This window comes from Tenrec ecaudatus, chromosome 10 (assembly GCF_050624435.1).
Source record: "Tenrec ecaudatus isolate mTenEca1 chromosome 10, mTenEca1.hap1, whole genome shotgun sequence".
In the NCBI taxonomy this organism is placed as follows: Eukaryota; Metazoa; Chordata; class Mammalia; order Afrosoricida; family Tenrecidae; genus Tenrec; species Tenrec ecaudatus.
In genome coordinates, this window is record NC_134539.1 from 74,168,720 (window position 1) to 74,188,348 (window position 19,629).

The 19,629-nt window shown below is 49.3% G+C and overlaps 1 protein-coding gene across 2 annotated transcripts in view; it reads left to right on the plus strand.

Moving 5' to 3' along the window:
* AK8 (adenylate kinase 8) overlaps positions 1–19,629 on the plus strand; it is a 162,717-nt gene that overhangs the window by 8,193 nt on the left and 134,895 nt on the right. Inside the window, exons 3-4 of one of the 2 annotated variants that reach the window (XM_075559083.1) lie at positions 5,554–5,603; positions 13,994–14,107. In XM_075559083.1, coding sequence (XP_075415198.1) covers positions 5,554–5,603; positions 13,994–14,107 — 164 coding nt within the window. The remainder of the gene's footprint in view (positions 1–5,553; positions 5,604–13,993; positions 14,108–19,629) is intronic. The other variant, XM_075559084.1, reaches the window with a different exon arrangement.

The window sequence follows — 19,629 nt, forward strand, 5'->3', positions numbered from 1 at the left end:
AGTTGCCCAAACTTCAGCCTGAGGGCAGGTGGGCTAGCCCCACAGCTAGAGCAGGGAAACTGAGAGGAGGTAGGTGCTAGAACAAGCCTGCTTCTCACTCTCCTCTCCCCAGTTGGCTTGCCACATGATACATGGCTCCCATCCTGGGTGAGCTGCCAGGGAGAACCAGTGTCTGGAAACACCACTTGGAAGCCCAAAGGGCACATCCCATCCTCTCATTGAGCTGCCCCAGGTGGGCCTGGGTAGACCAGGAGAATCCCTTCCCAGCATGCCTTTTCCCCAGCCCTCCTTTCCAGGGTGATCTACTTGGCTTTGTAGAAAGTGTCTGTTTCCTGGGGAAGTGTCTCTTCCGCCCCCCCTGTTCTACCCACCCTCCCCGTGTGGGTGGGCCTTTACAAGGCAGCCAAACCTCATGCCCTGGACCCCGCCTGCTCAGAGTACTTTTGCTCTAACAGAAGCTGTCTTTGCCCTCCCCACCCGCACCCCGGGGCTCGAGTCTGAGCATTGTGAGTCCGGTCAGCGCCTTTTCACTGCCCCCATGACCGCATACACACACGTGGCCGGGGCCAGCGTAAGTCCGGTGGGGTTCGCGCAGAGAAAAGGAAGTGGAAGCCCAAGAACAAGGAAGGAGAGTGGACAGTAGACGAAAGAGTTCATTTAAGGTAAGAGAGCAAAGCAAAGAAAAAGGACAGTCACATCAAACCCAAAGCCAACGAGCCAAGTCACAGCCAGAGCCAAGTGCAGCGCAGGGAAGTACAGGGAGAGCAAGCCGCAGGGAAGGGAAGTTGAGAGGAGAGTAAAGCGAAGGCAAAGTCAAGCCAAATAAAGGTTAAAGTGCAAGAAAGAAAAGTAAAATGAACCCAATTCACAGAAATTCCTCCTTCAATTCATTGCTCCTCAAAACTCCCCCATGCAGAAAGCAGTAAGCAATCCCTAGGTCCCCGGGGCCTCCGGGACCTCCTGTGTCTGGTTCGGGAAGGAGGGAGGTGGGCGGCAGGAAGGATGTCCCGACCTGGCAGGGCTCAGGGCATTGCCTGTGGAGGCTCCGATGAAGCGGAGCTCAGTGAGACTTTCCTGCGTTCAGAACTCCACTCGACAAGAAGGCCACTTTCTGAACTGTGAGAAACTAGGTGGCCCCAGGGCTTCACACCCTTCATGGGACTGATCCTACCGAGGGGGGGGGGGGGGCGTTAGGTCCACTTTCTCTTAGTTTGATCATGCTCCTCCATTTTTTTTCAGTGCCTAACTGTCGGCACTAGGAGGTTTTTAAAAATTCAGATGTTCTCTTTCTATTGGGGTTGGAATGTGGCCAGTGTCGGCTGGACAGCTGTCGTGGGCGGCTAGGTTTACACCCCCCTCCGTCAGCCACCTCCTGCCCTTCACCACCTCCCAGTTCCCTCTGTGCCGGGCCTTCCCATTCATTCCCGGACCCCCTGCTTTTCCCAAAGCAGCTCTCTCGCCTCTCTTTTCTCCACACTGCACCTGCTCAGTGGGTCTCCAGCAGGGGCCGGGAAGCCAGCCCTGTCTGGTTTTAGCTTCTGACTAAGCAGGCCTCTCATCTGTCCACCCGAATAGCTGGATGTGCTCCTTGGGCCTGGAGGCTGGTTCAGGAAATAATGATCGGATCCCAAGAACCAGCATTTTGAGGTGTTATTTGTTTATGTCTGCCCATTGGCACAAGTTCCAACCGCTTGAGTAAAAAGAGGAGACGTTTCTATCTGCTTGCCCCGGCCTTGGCCGGCAGCTCCAGCACAGCCTGGGAAAGGGGGTCAGGTGGGGGCGGGGGGGGGACACCTTGCTTTGGACGAGGAAGTCTGGGAAACGTTTGGTCTTCTTACGTTATAACAGAGAATCCAGGTGCTTGGAGAGCATCCCAAGGCAGACACTGACTGAGCTCAAGTCCTTTGACATCCGCCGTCTAGTTCCCTTCCCCTGGGCTGCTGCTTCCAACTCCAGTGCCTCCTTCCAAGCCGACAGATGGCCTGTGCTCACTGGGAGCCATCGGCTCTTCCAGGCACCGGGTGTGGGCATTGAGCTGACCCCACCCCTGCCCCAGCCACGTGGCCAGTGACTAGCATAGGGGAGAGAAGAGCAGGGAGCAAGGGGCGGGGTGGGTGAGGAGGGCACAGACGCATGAGCTGGCAGCCCCTTCGCCATGAGAAAATCAGATTTGGTACAAAGTGAACATTTATAGTAGCCCTGGGCAATATTAAAGCAGGCGATGGTGTGGATAATGGTATGTTTCGTTTTTTTATCAAACGTTTGTCCAAGAAAGCTGTGTATTAGAGCTCCAATACCTAAGGGTTTTCTGGTGAATTTTAAATCACGCTCCTCGTTAAACCTCAAAAGGCTCTGTGGATGGAAAGGTTTTTTGATTTCCTTTGAAGTGGTGGGAAGAAGTTGATCACTCTTGGCAGTCAAGCAGCCTTTTATGACACTGTTTATAAATAATTACTCACGAGCAGGGCTGGCGTTTCAAGGTGTTAGGTTTTTAAGAAGCCGAAATTAATCACATAAATGTGTGCTCACACACACAATGAAGTGGTGGGGGGCAGGTTGTGGCTGTTCCCCCTTTAAAGGATTTTCATAGGTGTGCATGATTTCGGTGCTACTTACAGGAACTTGGAAAGGGAGGGTTTTCCCGCCAGCCTTCAACCCCGATAACTTTGTCAAGATGAATGCGTGATTCGGGAGTCAGACTCACCCCCCAAATAGCCCATGTTCAGATGATGCCACTCATCAGGTTCCACAGGCTCTGGCCTCTGGGGTCTGCCTAGCATTCAGAAGGAGCTCTGCAGAGCTGGGAGAGACCTCCGGGCATTGAGCACATGAGCCCTTCACCCTGTCCCTGGTCCAAGCAGGTGTCCTTCCAGTGGTCCCAGGGAGTCCTTTGTCCATTGCACGAGGACTTTCCACACTGCACGCCCCCCCTAAACCTCTCAGGCCACCCCAGGTCCAATCTCACTTCATCACTTAGGCCTGATGGAACCCAACCCAAACCTACTGCCATTGTGTCACTGCTGACTCATAGCGACCCTCCCTAAGCTTTCTGAGCTTGAACATCTTAAGGGAGCACACAGCCTCCTCTTCCTCCCACGGAGGGGCTGGTGGGTTTGAAACACTGACGCGGTAGTGAGCAGCCCAGCACCTAACCTGCAGTCCCACCAGGGCTCCCAAGGCCTGCCCAAGTGTCCCCAAAGTAAGGGTCCCCTAAAGTGCGTTTCCACACTTGTCCACCTGCTTTCCCCCCATGTTGTGACTTCACTCACCCAGGAAGTAGACCCTGGAAAACCCCACCCAGAGCAGAAAATGGACCCCAGGATCCCAGCCCTGGTCCTCACTCTGAAGTTGGAAATGCCTTCCCGGGTCCCACGACTACCAGGGCTTTGTGGGTTAGGTGCCCTCAGGCTGTGGCAGCCTGTGGTCCCATATGGAAGCAGTTAGAGACGCAGCCACAGTGGTGGTCTCATGGGTTAGCCAGCGGCCTCCCCAGCCAGCACAGGACTTTGAGTTAAACCCTCTGCCCGACTCAACCTCAGCTCCCTCCTCTGGCTTGCACCGGAGCAGGTTGGCTGGCAGAGGGAGTGTTTTGTCAGCAGGCAGTCGTGGTAGTGACAAAGATGACAAACACAGAAAGAGGGGTTGGCCAAGGTGGGGGTAGAGGGGAGCTGTATTCTCCATTACTGGTCATACCTCATTTCTGAGGAAGTACAGGCACTGGAGGGCAGCACTGCAGGGATAATCAGGACGTGTCCCAGCCTTCTGTGAGCCCGTGTCCCTAGGGGCCCAAGGGCATTTAAAGGGACACAGACCTCTGGCCTGCTGTTTCCACCATCCTGTGGAAACTCGTTTGCTATGGTTTACCCAGCTGGATGTCACAGTATGTATTTCCTTAGCAGAACCCCATGCCAGAGAAGGTGCCCTGGGCACTGCCTCATCCAGGACCCTCCTGCCTCAAATGTCCCTTGATTCCTGTCACCACCAACAGCAAAGCCATTGGGCTTCCAAGAAGGAAGTCACCTCTACTGTCAGTATCAGTGGGGGTGGATGTACATGTATGTGTATGTATGTATACATGTAGAGGACACGTTTACTAAAGCACTTAGCTGGGGACACATCCAAATCGAGGAACAGCAGAAAAGTCATGTGGGTCCCTGACTTTTCATGTCCCCGAGGAGAGAACAGCCCCCTTGCCAGAGACTAGGGGGGCAACTCATTTTCAATTCTTGTCCAGCGTCATTACTTTGCTGACTGGTCACTGGGGGCACGGGCCACCTTGCTCTCCTTAGCAGCTTCGAGGACACGCCATGCTCAGAAGAGGCACGCAGTGAGTGTCTGCAGTGAATGGGTAAACTGTCTTGAGCTCTCCTCCCAGATCTTCCGTGAAAACGAGAAGGTGCTGCTATGAGGTGGGCAAAGGCTCACTGGGAGAGGGGTTTGTGAGGCCCAGGCCGCCTCTGTGTCTACCTCAAAGCCAGAGGGACGCACGCCCCACTTCCTGGACGTGGAGGAGAGCCCCTCCCGCTGGCCTGGCAGGAATGGTCTCTGCATCTGCTGTGTCAGGGGTCAGGCTAAGATGGGCAAGGTCGCAGGTCTGGTTTCCCCAGCCTCTGCTTCAGGACCCCTTTGGTCCCCCTGGGAGGCGCTCAGCGGGAACAGTGTGAATTCATCTGCCTGACCCCCTATCACGGCACCTTCATTTTCACTCAAAGGCACACACCTGTGGGTGCTCTTGGGAAGATGGTGGTCTTGTCTTTTCCAGTGACCAGCACCGGACTCACTTGTCTCAGGAGCCGATTACCTAGTACTCAAGGTAAGCATGGACTCGTGTGTGCTTACTTACTAACACATGGTACAGCTATTCACTACACATGACTCATGCTTACCTAGAGTACTAGGTAGTCTGGTGGCCATTTTAGGCCACCAAGGGGCAAGAATGTACCAGAACCAAGACTTACCTGAAGCAAGCTGAGAAAAAAACTCAAGCAAACTGCCAGATTTTTGTTTTTTACCCATTTGCATAGAAATGCCATGTTTGAAAACAAAGACTTTTCCTGTCTTGGGTTTTATAAATCTGGTCCATACACTGCAGCCTTTCCCCGCATTACTTCTCTCTGTAAAATGATGGGGAATACAATTTGCTAAATAAAAAGGCATAAATTTTTTTTTAAAAAAAGCTTCGAAGGTCGATTTACATAAAATACAGCTTTATTTGCGAGAGTGTCCCCGTGGCAAAGTCCCTGTTTAAAATGCTTTATGGTGTTTGAAATCCCAATTGTTCTTGTTGTGTATTAGTTTGGTAAGCAAGTTCCTGTGTCCATGTCCCCTTGGAGAGAGAAAAACACACCATCTCAGTGATCGCTTACCTCTCTAAACACAGGGAGTGTGTTCGGGGGAGAGAGCGTCGGGGAGTCACAGGCTTACAAATGGCCACGTCACTGGCAGAAAATGAAATCTGGGGAGGAAGGAAATAAATACACCCAGAGTATTACGGGCAGGGGAGGCTGCTTTGTCACATCAAGTGGTGACATTTACATCTTTTTTATTCCACAGTGCCGAGGATTTTAATATTAGGTCCACCCGCCTCGGGGAAAACAACTATTGTAAGTGCATCGTATTAAGTGTTGTAATACTGTAACATCTGATTTATCCTACAGCGCGTGAATGAGACATGGATGCTCAGCGAATTTCCAATGTAACTGGGCTTTTCTTCTTTCTCTTCTCATCCTTGCTGACTTCTTGTCGTATTATAGAAGGTACCTGTGTGCTCATAGTAGAAAACCTTGTGTGGGGGCTGGGGGGAGGCGGGGGAGGGGGAACTACCCCAAAGTATAACGGCGACCATAATGGTTGCTCACAGGTAAGTTTTTGGGAGGATACCTTCTAGAATTTTCTCCATGCTTATATTTACACTGTGCACACTCTTCCCTCCACCCCCACCCTGCAGTTCCCAGTTTTAGTTCTCTAGTGGGGAGGAAGGATTGCATTTAGAATCAGAAATCTCGAATCTGCGTCCTGGTTCTGTCCTGTGGATGCATCTTTGGCATCTTTACTTCCTATGGCTTTGCAGTAGGGCCCTTGTCTCTCTTTCCGGATTGGTGCTGGTATTAAATGAGGGACAGTGGCTCCAGCAGTCTAAGTCACTCTGTTGCCCATCTACCCAGTCACCTCCAAGCCTGTCAGTAATCCAGCCCTGAGTACACGCTTCCCTTCATCTCTGGGGTACACTTTCAGAAGGAGTAATGTTGGGCCAAACAGCAGATGCACTTCAAAGACACTTGGTGTGGGGCCCTAAGACACATGCTTAAACATGTCAATTCTGAGATGGACCCAGCAGAAAAGAGTGGATACTCCTATGCCCAGACCCAGATTTCATAGCAATTCACCATTTTCCATTTGCACCAATTGTTTTTCCTTCATTTTTTAAAAAAGATAAAAGTTTAAAGATGCAGCCACCATCCTTCCCCACCCCGTTTTCCAATCTCTCCTCCCGGGGAACAACCCCGTCACGAGAAGCTGGCACGCCGTGTTCCATCGACATCTTTAATCCTTAAGCTTCATTTTTATAAAGTGCCAAAACTTGTTAAAATTTTAATCATCCGAATGGGACTCTTTCTAACCTTGGCTTTTAGAAGCCTGGCGAGTGAGCATCAATTCATCCTTCCTTGGTGGCTATGACCCTCTTCGCAGGCCTTTATGATGTGGCAGCCGTTATCCCGGGCTGACTGGGCACGTGGCTTTATTTTGGAACGGGATTAAGATGGCTGACCCTTGCATGCGGTAGCCCACATCTGCTATGCATTTGGAGTTAGTGTAGGAGCCCTGGTGGCAGAGTGGACCGTGCACTGAGCTGCTAGCCACAAGGCCAGCTGTTTGAGCCCACCCGCTGCTCTGAGGGAGGAGATGAGGACATTTACCGCCTCAGACACGCAAAGGGGCAGTTCTCCCTTGTTCTAAAGGTTTGCTATGAGTTGGAATTGACTCCATGGTAGTGGGTTAGGGTTTGGGGGGCCATAGCTATGATATTTATCTGTTATCCATGCATGCATACATGCATGCATCCATCCATCCTTTTTATTTTTTAAATCATTTTATCAGGGGCTCATACAACTCATCACAATCTGTACATACATCTATTGTGTGTCAAGCACATTTGTACATTTGTTTGCCATCATCATTCTCAAAATATTTGCTTTCTACTTGAGCCCTTGGTATCAACTCCTCATTTTTCCCCTCCCTCCCTACCCCCCCCTCATAAACCCTTGATAATTTATAAATTATTATTATTTTCTCATATCACTGTCCGATGGCTCCCTTCACCCACTTTTCTGTTGTCTGTCCCCCAGGGAGGAGGTTATATATAGGTCCCTGTAATACGTTCCCCCTTTCTACCCTGCCCTCCCTTCATCCTCACTCCACCCTCCCAGTATTGCCACTCTCACCACTGGTCCTGAAGGGATCATCTGCCCTGGATTCCCTGTGTTTCCAATACCAGTGTACATCCTCTGGTCTAGCCAGATTTGTAAGGTAGAATTGGGATCATGACATTGGGGGGGGGGTGGTGGCATTTAAGAAGTATGTTTCATTGTTGCTACACTGCACCCTGACTGGGTCATCTCCCCAAGATCCTTCTGTAAGGAGATGTTCAGTTGCCTACAGATGGGCTCTGGGTCCCCAATCTGCACTCCCCCTCATGCACAATGATAGAATTTTTTTGTTCTTTGATGCCTGATAACTGATCCCTTTGACACCCCATAAACACACAGGCTGGTGTGCTTCCTTCATGTGAACTTTGTTTCTTCTCAGCTAGATAGCCGCTTGTTTATCTTCAAGCCTTTAAGACCCCAGACACTATACCTTTTGATAGACGGGCACCATCAGCTTTCTTCACCACATTTGCTTATGTACCCGCAAGGTGAACATCATAGAATGCCAGTTTAATAGAACAAATTGTTCTTGCATGAGCGAGTACTTGAGTGGAGGACCAATGTCCATTTGCTACCTTAATACTAAACCTATAAATATATGCACATAGATCTATTTCCCCATCATCATATATAAATATATTTACATATGCACATGCCTGTAATTAGACCTCTATAAATGCCCTTTGCCTCCTGGTTCTTTCCTTTCTTTCCTCTTGTCCCACTATCATGCTCAGCCTTCATTAAAGTTTCAGTAATTCATCTCCATTACATTACCCTTGATCACGCCCTACCAGTCCTCTTACACCCTCCTTGCCACTGTTTTCTCTTCCAAATTGTTTATCTAGCCTATCTTATCTAGATAGGCCTGCAGAGATAATAATATGCACAAAAAGACAGTGAAAACAAAGCAACGAAAGAAAACAAAACAACAACAACAAAAAACAATGACCCCCCCCCCAAAAAAAAGCCTGTAAATAGTTCAAGGTCTGTTTGTTAACCTTTAGGAGTGTTTTCCCATCGAGTCTGATGGGGTGACATGCCTTGGCTCCAAAGTCTATTTTTGGTATTCCCTTGGAACTTCGTTGCTCTGTTCTCCTTGCTGTTCTGTTGCACGCCCTCAGTGTTTTGCCTCGGTGTGGTGGGGTCAGATTGGGTGCAATTCCCACACTGTGCCTCCAGTGTTGTCCCCTGTAGGGCTATAGGTCAGTGAGGGATGTCATGTATCATAGTGGGGCCGGCCATATGGTCTTCTCTGTGGATTGGCTGCTCTGAGCAGGAATATTGTCCTCAAGGCTTGGTGGGCCAGGATGTGTTCCACTCTCTCTTCCTCCCCCTTCATTTGCTCCTGTGTGCTCTGATCAGTTATGTCCCTCTCCCTGAGCTGTAGCGTCAGTGCTGTCCTCTGAAGTGAATTCTTCTGGAAAGAGAGGAATCCATCCATCCTTCTATCTCTGTAGTTCTTCTATTCCATTTCTCAACATTATATATCAAGTTTTACTCCTTTCTGCCATCCACCTCTCTAACTCTAGCAACACTCCCTGTTTCACTATTAGAAACCAGGGCCTCCCAAGCTGCCAGTCATTAGCATTATTACCCAAGGTGCTTTGAAATACGCAGGTTCCTGTTATGTGCCCCTCCCGCCCAAATGTGTGCTGTAAATTGGAGCCTCTATGCCTGTGGTTATCATCCCATTTGAGACTGTGCTGGCAGGATGAGTGTAGGGTGCTTGTTGAATTAATTCAAGAGCTCAAGCAAGCAAATGAGAACCAGAGATGGGCTAAGATAGAGATTGAGGTACACGGGGATCTCAACGAGGCAGGAAGCAGAAGCTGAATAGATACGGACCTGTATTCAGCACCAACACAGAGAGATAGCCTTCCCCTAGAGAGCCTGTGGTCTGAATTTTGACTTCTAGCCTCCTGAATTGTGGAAGAACAAATTTCTGTTTGGTAAAGACACCCCCTTGTGGTCTGTTTGTTAGAGGAGTACTAGAGAACCGTGAGAGCAACCAAACTCACTGCCATCAAGTCAGTTTTGACTCATAGCGACCACAGGGTTTCTTAGGCTGTAAATCTTTATAGGAACAGGCAGCCTCAACCTGCTCATGAGGAGCTGCTGGTGGGTTTGAACCACTGACCTTGTGACGAGTAATCCAATGCCTACCTACAGCACCAGCAGTGCTCCTAGGGCTGAGGAAAGTAGTTTTGAAAATGCTGCCCAGGTAATTCCGATCTTGGGAACCCTGACCAACTGTTGAGTGCACTGGGGCGACCCAATCGCTGGGAGCCTATTTGTAGAGAAGAAGCAGGTTGCTCAGCCCCAGGCTCTGCTTCTGGTCGAAGGTTTTTCCTTTGTTTTTGGGACATTTGATCTCTGAGCTGAGTCTGTTGCCTTCCTAGGTCTGGTCTTGTCAGCACCACTGGTAGGGATTTGCTGGGTAGCATGAATGAAGTGTTTGCGATGCGAAGCACTGGACACCTTCCTTTTCAAGTCCCAACCTGGCAGAGGCAATGGACTCCCTGATGAGGTCAGGCTCAGACAGCTTTCACCTGGTGTTTCAGTTCTAAACTTTTTTTTTTGTTTGTAATACAGAAAAACATGTAACACAAGTTCCAGTGATATAACATCTCTGAGATACACCTTAATAGGAACAAACAAAATAAAAACAAAAACACAGAAAATGTTGAAAACCAGATCTGTTCCAACATGCATCAGAGCGGAATCAACTGACAAAATTGTAACAGTTCAAGTGAGATTGACGCCTTTGATCTTCTGTACTCCCCAGCACACTCCCTTTAGTAACCACTGACCTGCCAGCCCTCAGTTGTGGCTAGAGGGAGATCCCCGGAGCCTTGCTTCCTCTGTAGATCCCCCAAATGAATCGTGGGCTCCCACTGTCGCCCATAACCTTCTGCAGACCAGATCCTCGCCATTTAGCCTCTGATATTAATCCTTCCTTCAACTTCAGATGAGGTGGATTCCAATCCTTCAGGGACTGATGATGGTGAGCTTCTTCCATGTGGACTTAGTTGACCTCTCACTTAGATGGCTGCTTGTTTGGAGACGAGCCTTTAAGACCCCAGACACAATTTTATCTGGTAGCCGGGCACCATCTAAATTTTTTGCCACATTTTGCTACAGCACCCATATCTTCTGTGCTCCCTTCCTGAGGGTGAGTATCAAGCAGGGGCCTGGTGTAAAAACTAATTGTTCTTAAGTTCGAGCTAGGATTTAGTGCGAGCCCCAAGCCCATTCTTGGATCTATGTTTTAAAAAAAATGTATTATTAATTGAGAGTTAATAATATATCATTCCATAGTTCAATCACGTCAAACAGAATTGTACAATTGCTTCTGCAATCAGTTTCCAAACATACTTTTTCTTCCTGGACTCCTTGACCTCATCTCTCTTTTACCCCCCACCATTCCTGTACCCCCCTTCCCCCTAAAACCCTTCTTTGACTTGCTGCCCCTTTAGGTTCATCACTCCTGAGTTTCTTTTACCAAAAAACAGAAAAACATGTAACACAACTTCAAGCGGGTGGCCCCCAATGACATACACCCTAAAATGAGCAACAAAACCAAAATAAAATAGAATGTCTGCCACAGTTTTGCTGGACTAATACAGCTCTTATATGTATTACATAATACATCAGCTATAAACTTTTTGGTGAATTCGCTGCTCCTGATTCTGATCACCATCTGAGGAATCAAAAAACCCCCAAAAGTCCAAACTCACTGCCATCAAGTCAATGCGGATTCATAGCGACCGCCCTGTGGCTTTCTGAGACTGTAACTTCGTGGAGTAGAAAGCTCAGTCTTTCTCCTGCAGCGCTGCTGGTGGTTTCCAACTGCCGACCGTGTGGGCCGCAGCCTAACGGGTAACCACGACACCACCAGGGCTCATGGCCTATCAGGGACAGACAGACCTAATTTTACAGTGCTCATGTACGACATAGTAAAACCCAAGCAGAGAGCCCAAGAGGGCACTTAGGGTCTTCTACCTGCTGATTCCTAGCAAGGAGCCTTGGTGGCATTGTGGGCACTCCTTGGGCTGCTAACTGCAAGATTAGCAGTTCAAGACTACCAGTTGCTTCAAGGGAGAAAGATGAGGCTTTCTGATCTCATGAAGAGTCACCGTCTCAGAAACACACCCGGCTGTTCCACCTTGTCCTATAGGGGTGCTATTCAGAATTGACTTGATGACAGTGAGTTTCTTTCTTTCTTTTTTTTTTTTTAACTCCTAGCACAGAGAACAGAGAGTTAAAGTTCACATCAGCCTGGGGGACTTCAGATTATCCCAATGCCGAACTGTCCAACAACATAGCGTTCATGTTAAGAACACTTTATAATATTTTTTCAGGAGAAACATTTATTGAATTTTATTTTTAAATTTTTAAAATTAGTCATCTTATTGGGGGGCTCTTATAACAGTCCATCATTCAATAGTATTAAGCACACATGTACATATGTTGCGTCAACATTTCCAAAACAATTTTTTTCTACTTTAGTCCTTGGTATCAGCTCAAAAATATTATTTTTAAATATATATCATTCCCATTTAGAGTATCTGTGGGAATCCTCAGCTTACCAAATATTTTGTTGGCCAGATGTGACATCGCCATCCTTTAAGAAAAATGGACATTGAGAATGGACTGTGAGATCCATATGTAGGCCCCTTCCTCTCATTTCCTGCTCTAAGCTCTTGAGCTAAACATTCATGGACCAAAGAACTTGCAAAGTCATGCCAATAGCGCCCAAAAAGCATAGCCCATTTGTAGGTTTTCAACTCCTTTAAGGTTCCCTGGTTGGATGAAGAAAAGATATACAGTAGAAGTCTTTGGCTACAAAGCACACCAGCCTGTGTGATCACAAGGTGTCAAAGGGATCAGGTTCAGGCATCATCAGCACAAAAAATCATATCATTGTGAATGAGGGGGGAGTGCGGAGTGGAGACCCAAGGCCCATTTGTAGGCCACTGGACATCCCCTTACAGACGTGTGAGTGGTGATACCAGGAGGGTGGAGGGAGGGTGGGTTGGAAAGGGGGAACTGATTACTAGGATCTACATGTGACCTCTTCCCTGGTAGACAGACAATAGAAAGGTGGGTGAAGGGAGACGTCGGACAGTGTAAGATATGGCAAAATAATAATGTATAAATTATCAAGGATTCATGAGGGAAGGGCGAGCAAGGAGGGAGGGGAAAAATGAGGAGCTGATGCCAGGGGTTTAAGTGGAGAACAAATGGTTTGAGAATGATGAGAGCAATGAATATACAAATGTGCTATATAAAAAAAGTCACAGAGCAGCAGAAAAGATTTTTTTAAAAAGAAGCATCGCTGTAAAGAGCAAATGTTTTGAGAATTATGAGGGCAACAAATGTCCTAATATGCTTTATACAGTTGATGGATGTATGGATTGTGATAAGAGTTGTATGAACCCCCAATAAAATGATTATTTTTAAAAAGTTGGAAATAGTCTGCTGGAAAAGGCTGGCCAGCTGGGGGAAGGCACAGTTAATTCTGGCTGGAGGGAAGACCCTAAAACAGACCTATACATTACCTTGTAGCCAAAGACTTCTTTTTTCTAATCATTTTATTAGGGACTTATACAACTCATCACAATCCATACATACTTCAATTGTGTAAAGCACATTTGTACATTCATTGCCCTCATCATTCTCAAAACATTTGCTCTCCACTTAAGACCCTGGCATGAGGTCCTCATTGTTCTTCTCCCTCCCCTCTCCCTAATTCCTCATGAAACCTTGATAATTTATAAATTATTATTTTGTCACATCGTTCCCTGTCCGACGTCTCCCTTCACCCACTTTTCGGTTGTCCGTCCACCAGGGAGGAGGTTATATGTAGATCCTTATAATCAGTTCCCCCTTTCCAACCCACCCTCCCGGTATCGCGACTCACATCACTGGTCCTGAAGGGATCATCCGCCCTGGATTCCCTGTGTTTCCAGTTCCTATCTGTACCAGTGTACATCCTCTGGTCTAGCCAGATTTGTAAGGTAGAATTGGGATCATGATAGTGGGGAGGGGGGAAAGAAGCATTTAGGAACTAGAGGAAAGTTGTATGTTTCATCGTTGCTACATCGCACCTAACTGGCTGGTCTTCTCCCCGAGACCCTTCTGTAAGGGGGTGTCCAGTGACTACAAATGGGCTTTGGGTCCCCACTCCGTACTCCTCCCTCATTCACAATGATAGGATTTTTTGTTCTGATGATGCCTGATACCTGATACCTTCGACACCTCGTGATCACACAGACTGGTGTGCTTCTTCCATGTGGGCTTTGTTGCTTCTGAGCTAGATGGCCGCTTATTTACCTTCAAGCCTTTAAGACCCCAGACACTCTTATCTTTTGATAGCCAGGCACCATCAGCTTTCTTCGACACATTTGTTGATGCCCCCGTTTGTCCTCAGCAATCGTATGGGGAGGTGAGCACAGTGATAGGATTTTCCCCAGTAGACTGTGGAAGGGCTTAGCCTTTGAGGGCAGTTCTCTGACTATAACCACCGCTGCGCTGACTGGCCTTTGCCTCTCCCCTTTCTCCAGGCCATGTGGCTGTGCAAACACCTGAGCAGCAATCTCCTCACGGTGGAGAACTTGATAGCCAAAGAGCATACCCCACTGACCGATGAAGCCAGGCGGCATTATCAGAAATCCAAGGTAGGAACTGCCCTTTCGCCTCCCACCAAAACCAACAGCAAAAGACCCCAAACAGTCACAGAGCTCCGAAGGCTCACTCTCCTTTCACCTACCAAGCCTGGCTCATTTCCGGCTCCTTGTGGATTAGGTGAAGGAGAATCCTGATGTCTAAATGCAAATGCAGGCAGGAGGCAGTGAAAGGAAGGAGGGTTATCTTCCACAGGGCCGGGCGCTAGGCTAGTGGGTGTCGTGGTGGGGAAAGCATGGGGGGCAGGCTGACTGTCCACCCCACAGACATCCTGGTGGCCTGCAGCAGGGCTGAGAGTCTCAGGGCAGCAGCCGTCCTGCCATCTGCACTGGGGGAGGGGGGCGGGGGGGCAGGAGGGGAGGAGAGGCTCCTGGTGCGTGGTTCCTTCAGGCTATTTTGCTGCCCTTCTCCCGCAGGGGCGCCCCCATTTGCTTGGCCTTCTCACACAGCTCTGTAATGAGGACCTCAGGAGGAATGGATGTTCTGGTGCTAAAACTTTACTCACTCCATTTGAAAACCCCCCTCCACCAACCCAAAGAGAAAGAACGGATTGTGCGGTTTCTCACTCACACAAGTAGCCCCTAGCTACTGGCCAGCCGCTTCTAACTCCTGGGGACCTCAGGTACTGAGAGTCCCCCGGGGGTGCACCCCAGGGCTCAACAGCTGAGGTTGTAGAAGGCCATCTCCAGGTTTGTCCTCTGAGGTGCCTCTCCAGGGCGCTCAAAGCCCCATCGCTTGGCTGAACAGCTGAGTGCAGTCGGCCATTGGCCACCCGTGACTTAATCCAGAGAGTCACGATGTCTCTTCAGAATGACCTTTCTGAAGCAGAAGCAGAGCTGTGCCCACCGCACCTTCCTCGCTGAGACTCCAGGTGCCCCGAGGGTGTGGTGGTGGACGTGCTGCGCTCTCCCTGCCAGGTCAGCAGTTTGAACTCACCGCCATTCTGTGGGAGAGAGATGAAGCTTTCTGTTCCTGGGACAATTTATCGCCTGGGAAACCTTAGGGAGCAACTCTCCTCAGTCGGATTGGGTCTCTGTGAGTTGAGATCCACTCGGTGGTGGTGGGTTTGGCTCTGCGGTGGTTTCCTGAGACTCGGCTCAGAGAAGAGGCAAAGATGCCGTGTGTTGGACACTTGCTGTGGGCTGAGCTCTCGCCACACCTCTCCGCACCCCAATCTCTCCCACCACACCCAAACCACAATGCTGACTCCTAGCGACCCCTCTGTGCTTTCTGACCCTCTGTTTACGGGAGTAGCAAGGCCTGATTTTTTCCTGAGGAGCTGTGGGGGTTTCGGACTGCTGACCATGCGGTCGCAGCCCGAGTCGTAATCACTGCACACTCCGGGGTTAAAGCCAAGAGTGGAAGGGCTGGGCACCCACACCAGCAGAGGGATCCAGTGGCAGCTCGCCCAGCCACCCACCACTCTGAACTCGCGAAGGGGACGCTCTTACACCCTATCGGACGGCTCCTTCCAGCCAAACTGTTGAGCTTATAACGTGAACACCCGTGCAAGCTAGCGATGAACACAGCAGATAAACGCAATCCCAAACGTGTTGGCTCAGTGTGACTTGGCCGTGAAGGACTACCGGGCGTGATGACTGATGGGGACTCTGTGGTGGCCCATCCTCTGGGGCCCAAGGCTCATCTAGGCGGGGCCTCCCACCAGCTTCCCATGCAGAGGGCCACCCACAGCGAGCTGTACCCCAGTCTTCATTCATTGAGCCAGGTAGGGGATGTGGCCATGGCTCCTTGAAGAATTTGGAAGTGTTTCTAGGTTTTATGTGGAGACTGGCAGGAAACTCCTGGCTAGCCCTTGGATGCCAGGGGCAGCCATCCCCCCACACTGGGCCTGGAGGAGGCCACCGGGCCTCGGGAGTCTTTGGTTGAATGAGCTAGTAGGCTTTTGGCTTAGTGACCCTGAATGAGGCAGCTGCCCTTGGCCTCTCTCTGCCTCCTTGGGACCACATGGTTCGTGTCTTAGTTCTTCCTGAAGTTTTCCTCCTTTTCCTCTCCTCCCTTGACTATTCCCCTGGCTGCTACTGGCTGCCCCGCTTCTCTGTGTCCTCAGTGCAAACCACCCCTTCAGGGGCAGCCCCAAGGTCAACTTCTCAGAGTCAGGAACCAGAGGGGTCAGCCGGTCTGGAGCTCCCTGTGGAGGGGTGTGCAAAGAGGGCACGGTGCCGGGATGCAGCACAGACTGGGCTGTGGGGCCTTGGGGGTGAGAGCTGTTCTCAGAGTGACAGATAGGACTTTGAGTGACTCCTCCCAGTCGGCCACTTACAGTAGCTGCATAGGAAAGACAGAAAGTGACACAGGCTGAGCATCCCCAAAGGGCGTCACCCGGTAGAGTTCCTGCCCCATGTTCCTTGGCCAGGACTCTCCCCCGTGGGGGATGTTGTGACTGTAGCCCTACAAGCCACCAGTGCTTTCGGGGACACTAGCTTTGGGGCCCGAGTTTTAGAAAGTGCTTCTCTCGTTTCCTGTAGAAGATAAGCCTTGAAGGGTAGGGGAGGCAGGCTTATTTCTTGGATAAAGATGCTTTTATTAGTTCTTAAAATTCAGCCCAGAGGAGGGAGTTTAAGGAAATTCCTCCTGGGTTTCATTACACTAATTACCAACATATTTCAGACCACATCGAAGCACTTTCAAGGGTATGTTGATGGGGTTCTTTGGCTCAGAAACACGGGTGGAGGGAAGATGAAAGGCAAGGACGTCAGAACTAATCAAGGAGTGAAAGGGTCTGAGGAGCTGAAATGCGTGAGTGCTGGGCCGGCCGGGCCATGCACACTCCCGTCTGTGGCTGGCTGCCTGCAGGAGAGGGCTCTCATTAAATGCCATTTTTCAAGCGCCGGCTGGCTGACTTGGAGTCTTTACGGCTCTTTCTTCACGGAGCAGTAATACCTTCAAAGACCTCATTTCCTCCTGCTAATCTTGGTTCTGCGCTCCTAAGTAGGATTTTCTCTTACATTGCTGCCACTCACCAAGACATCACCCTTTTAGGTTTTTCCAAAATACTTCTTAATCGCCTACTGTGTGCCATGGGAGATCAAAAGACAAATGCCACCTCGTTGCCCCCCCCCCCACTCCCTAGCCCCCTCGAGCTTCCCTTCCGACGGCTGCACCACGAAACAGAACCCAGGAGGAGGCTGGGATGAGGTCCCTTCCCTTCAGTCAGTCAGTGGGTGGCTTGGTTAACCAATTCATATATTCGGTAAATGTTCTCTGGGTGTTGGCTTTGGACTGGGAAGAGATCCAAACTGCGTGGGATTTACAGGTTCTGTGGAGCTAGAAAGCCAAGCCAGATTCGGAAGAGGATGTGGAATGAGAGATCATTGTTGATGTCACATGGAGCTTGGCTGAAAAGCAGAGAGGGTCAGAAAGAGACTCACTTGTGTTTTACTGACTATACAAACTTATCTGTAGTTTGTTCTGATTGATTGTGTGGATCCTAAACAGACTGTGGATACCATTGAGAAGGATGGGAATTCCAGAACACACCATTGTGCTCATGAGGAACCTGTGCACAGATCAAGAGGCGGCCGTCCCTCACACAAAACAAGAGGATGCTGCGTGGTTAAAAACCAGGGAAGATATGCCGCAAGGTTGTATCCTTTCACTAAACTGGTTCAGTGTGGATGCTGAGCAAATAATCGAGATGCTAGGCTGTATGAAGAAAAACATGGCATAATCAAGGTTGGAGAGGAGCCCATCAACAACTTATGATATGTAGACGACACAATTTTGCTTGCTGAAAGCCAAGAGAATTTGAAGCACTTCCTTATGAAGATTGGATTGAAGACTGTTCACTTAACACGGTGTAAGAAAACCGCTGCTCCTGAACTCCCTGTAGAACTAATAAATACTTGCCCATTTGAAATGGTCTTGTCCAGGGGTGGGCACCTCCAGCAGCATGGTAGAACCACCTGTAGCCCCTTAAAAAGTGCGGATGCCTGAACCTCATGGACCAGCAGACAGACAGACAGACAGATACTTTTCAGGAAAATCTAACTTAGGGACACCTGAGAACCATACCGCCTATTATTTATATGACACAGTTATTGCGAACGCAAGATTTTCTTTAAGGCTTGTTTGCTGAAAGTGAGGAGAACTGAAGCATTTGCTGATGACAGTCAAGGATTGCAACATGAATGGACGACAGCTCACTGTCCAGAAAACCCCAGTCTTTCCAACTGGACCAATGGGTAACATCCTGATAACTGGAGGAAATGCCCGTGGAAGCGACAGTCAAGAGAGCACACGTGTTGCAGTGGGTTCATCTGCAGCACAAGACCTCGTCGAAGTGTTGAAAAGCAAGGAGGTTGTTTTGAGCACTAAAATGTGTCTGAACCAAGCCGGAGTATTTTCAGTTGCCTCATTTGCATGTGAAAGTTGGACATTGAGTAAGTGTGGCAGTCACCTAATCTGGTGTCAATTTAAGGATTAAATTGTAGGGGTGGAGTCTAGGTTGTCAATCTGGAGAGAGTCAATGAGACTTCTGTGTGGGCATGGCCTTCTCCTGAGAATTCTGGGAAATCTGTGACTTCCTCCTTGGAGGCGGAAGACACCACACTCTCTCTGCTACTCCCTGGGAGACCTCGCAGAAGACAAGCCACATGGATGCAACCAGACCTCAGAAGCTGGAGATGCCACAGAGAGACCCTGCCGGCACTGAGATGCTTACAACACCACTGGATCCAAAGACTTTCTACCCACTGGCTTGTGATCTTCCTGCATTTGGCTTCATTGCATGTGCTTCTTGAGTTTGAAGTGGACTTTATGAATTACTGTCAGACGTATGGACTAATATCAGACTTCTAGACTTGATCTGGACAGGACTGGGATGTTTTCTTAATGTTCAGTTGCTCTCGTATATAAACATATACATATATATGCACATATACATATGTGTGTCAATGTATTTCTTTCTCTAGTCTACCCAGACTAACACAGTAAGGGAGACCAAAGAAAAATCCATGCCTTTGAACTATGGTGCTGGAGAAGACTGTTGAAAGTACCATGCCCTGCCCAAAGAACAAACATCTGTCTTGGAAGAAGTACAGCCAGAATGATCCTTTGAAGCAAGGATGACCAGACATCATCTCAAGTACTTTGGACATGTTCTCAGGAGAAGAACATCATGCTTGGTAACGTGGAGGGCCAAGACAAGCGAGGAAAGCCCTCGCCGAGATGGGCTGACACCGTGGCGACAACAAGGGGCTCAAACAAAGAACAAACATGAGGGTCGTGCGGGACTGGGAGCTGTTTCATTCTGCTGGGTGCCCTGATGAGTCAGAACCGATTGGAAGTCACCTACCAGCAGCAGCGGCAACTGCTGCCTGTGTTTGCGCAGACTAGGCCGTGTCTGTTGGTGGGTTGCTTACACAAGTAGCAGCGGGCACACCTTTCCAAAGCGGGGTTCTTCTTTCTTTCACTTGTCCATCCTGAGTTGGCCTGATGGTACCCCAAGTCCTGTCCTTTAACCCCGAGATAAAAGCACGTTCGCCCACACCCTGCC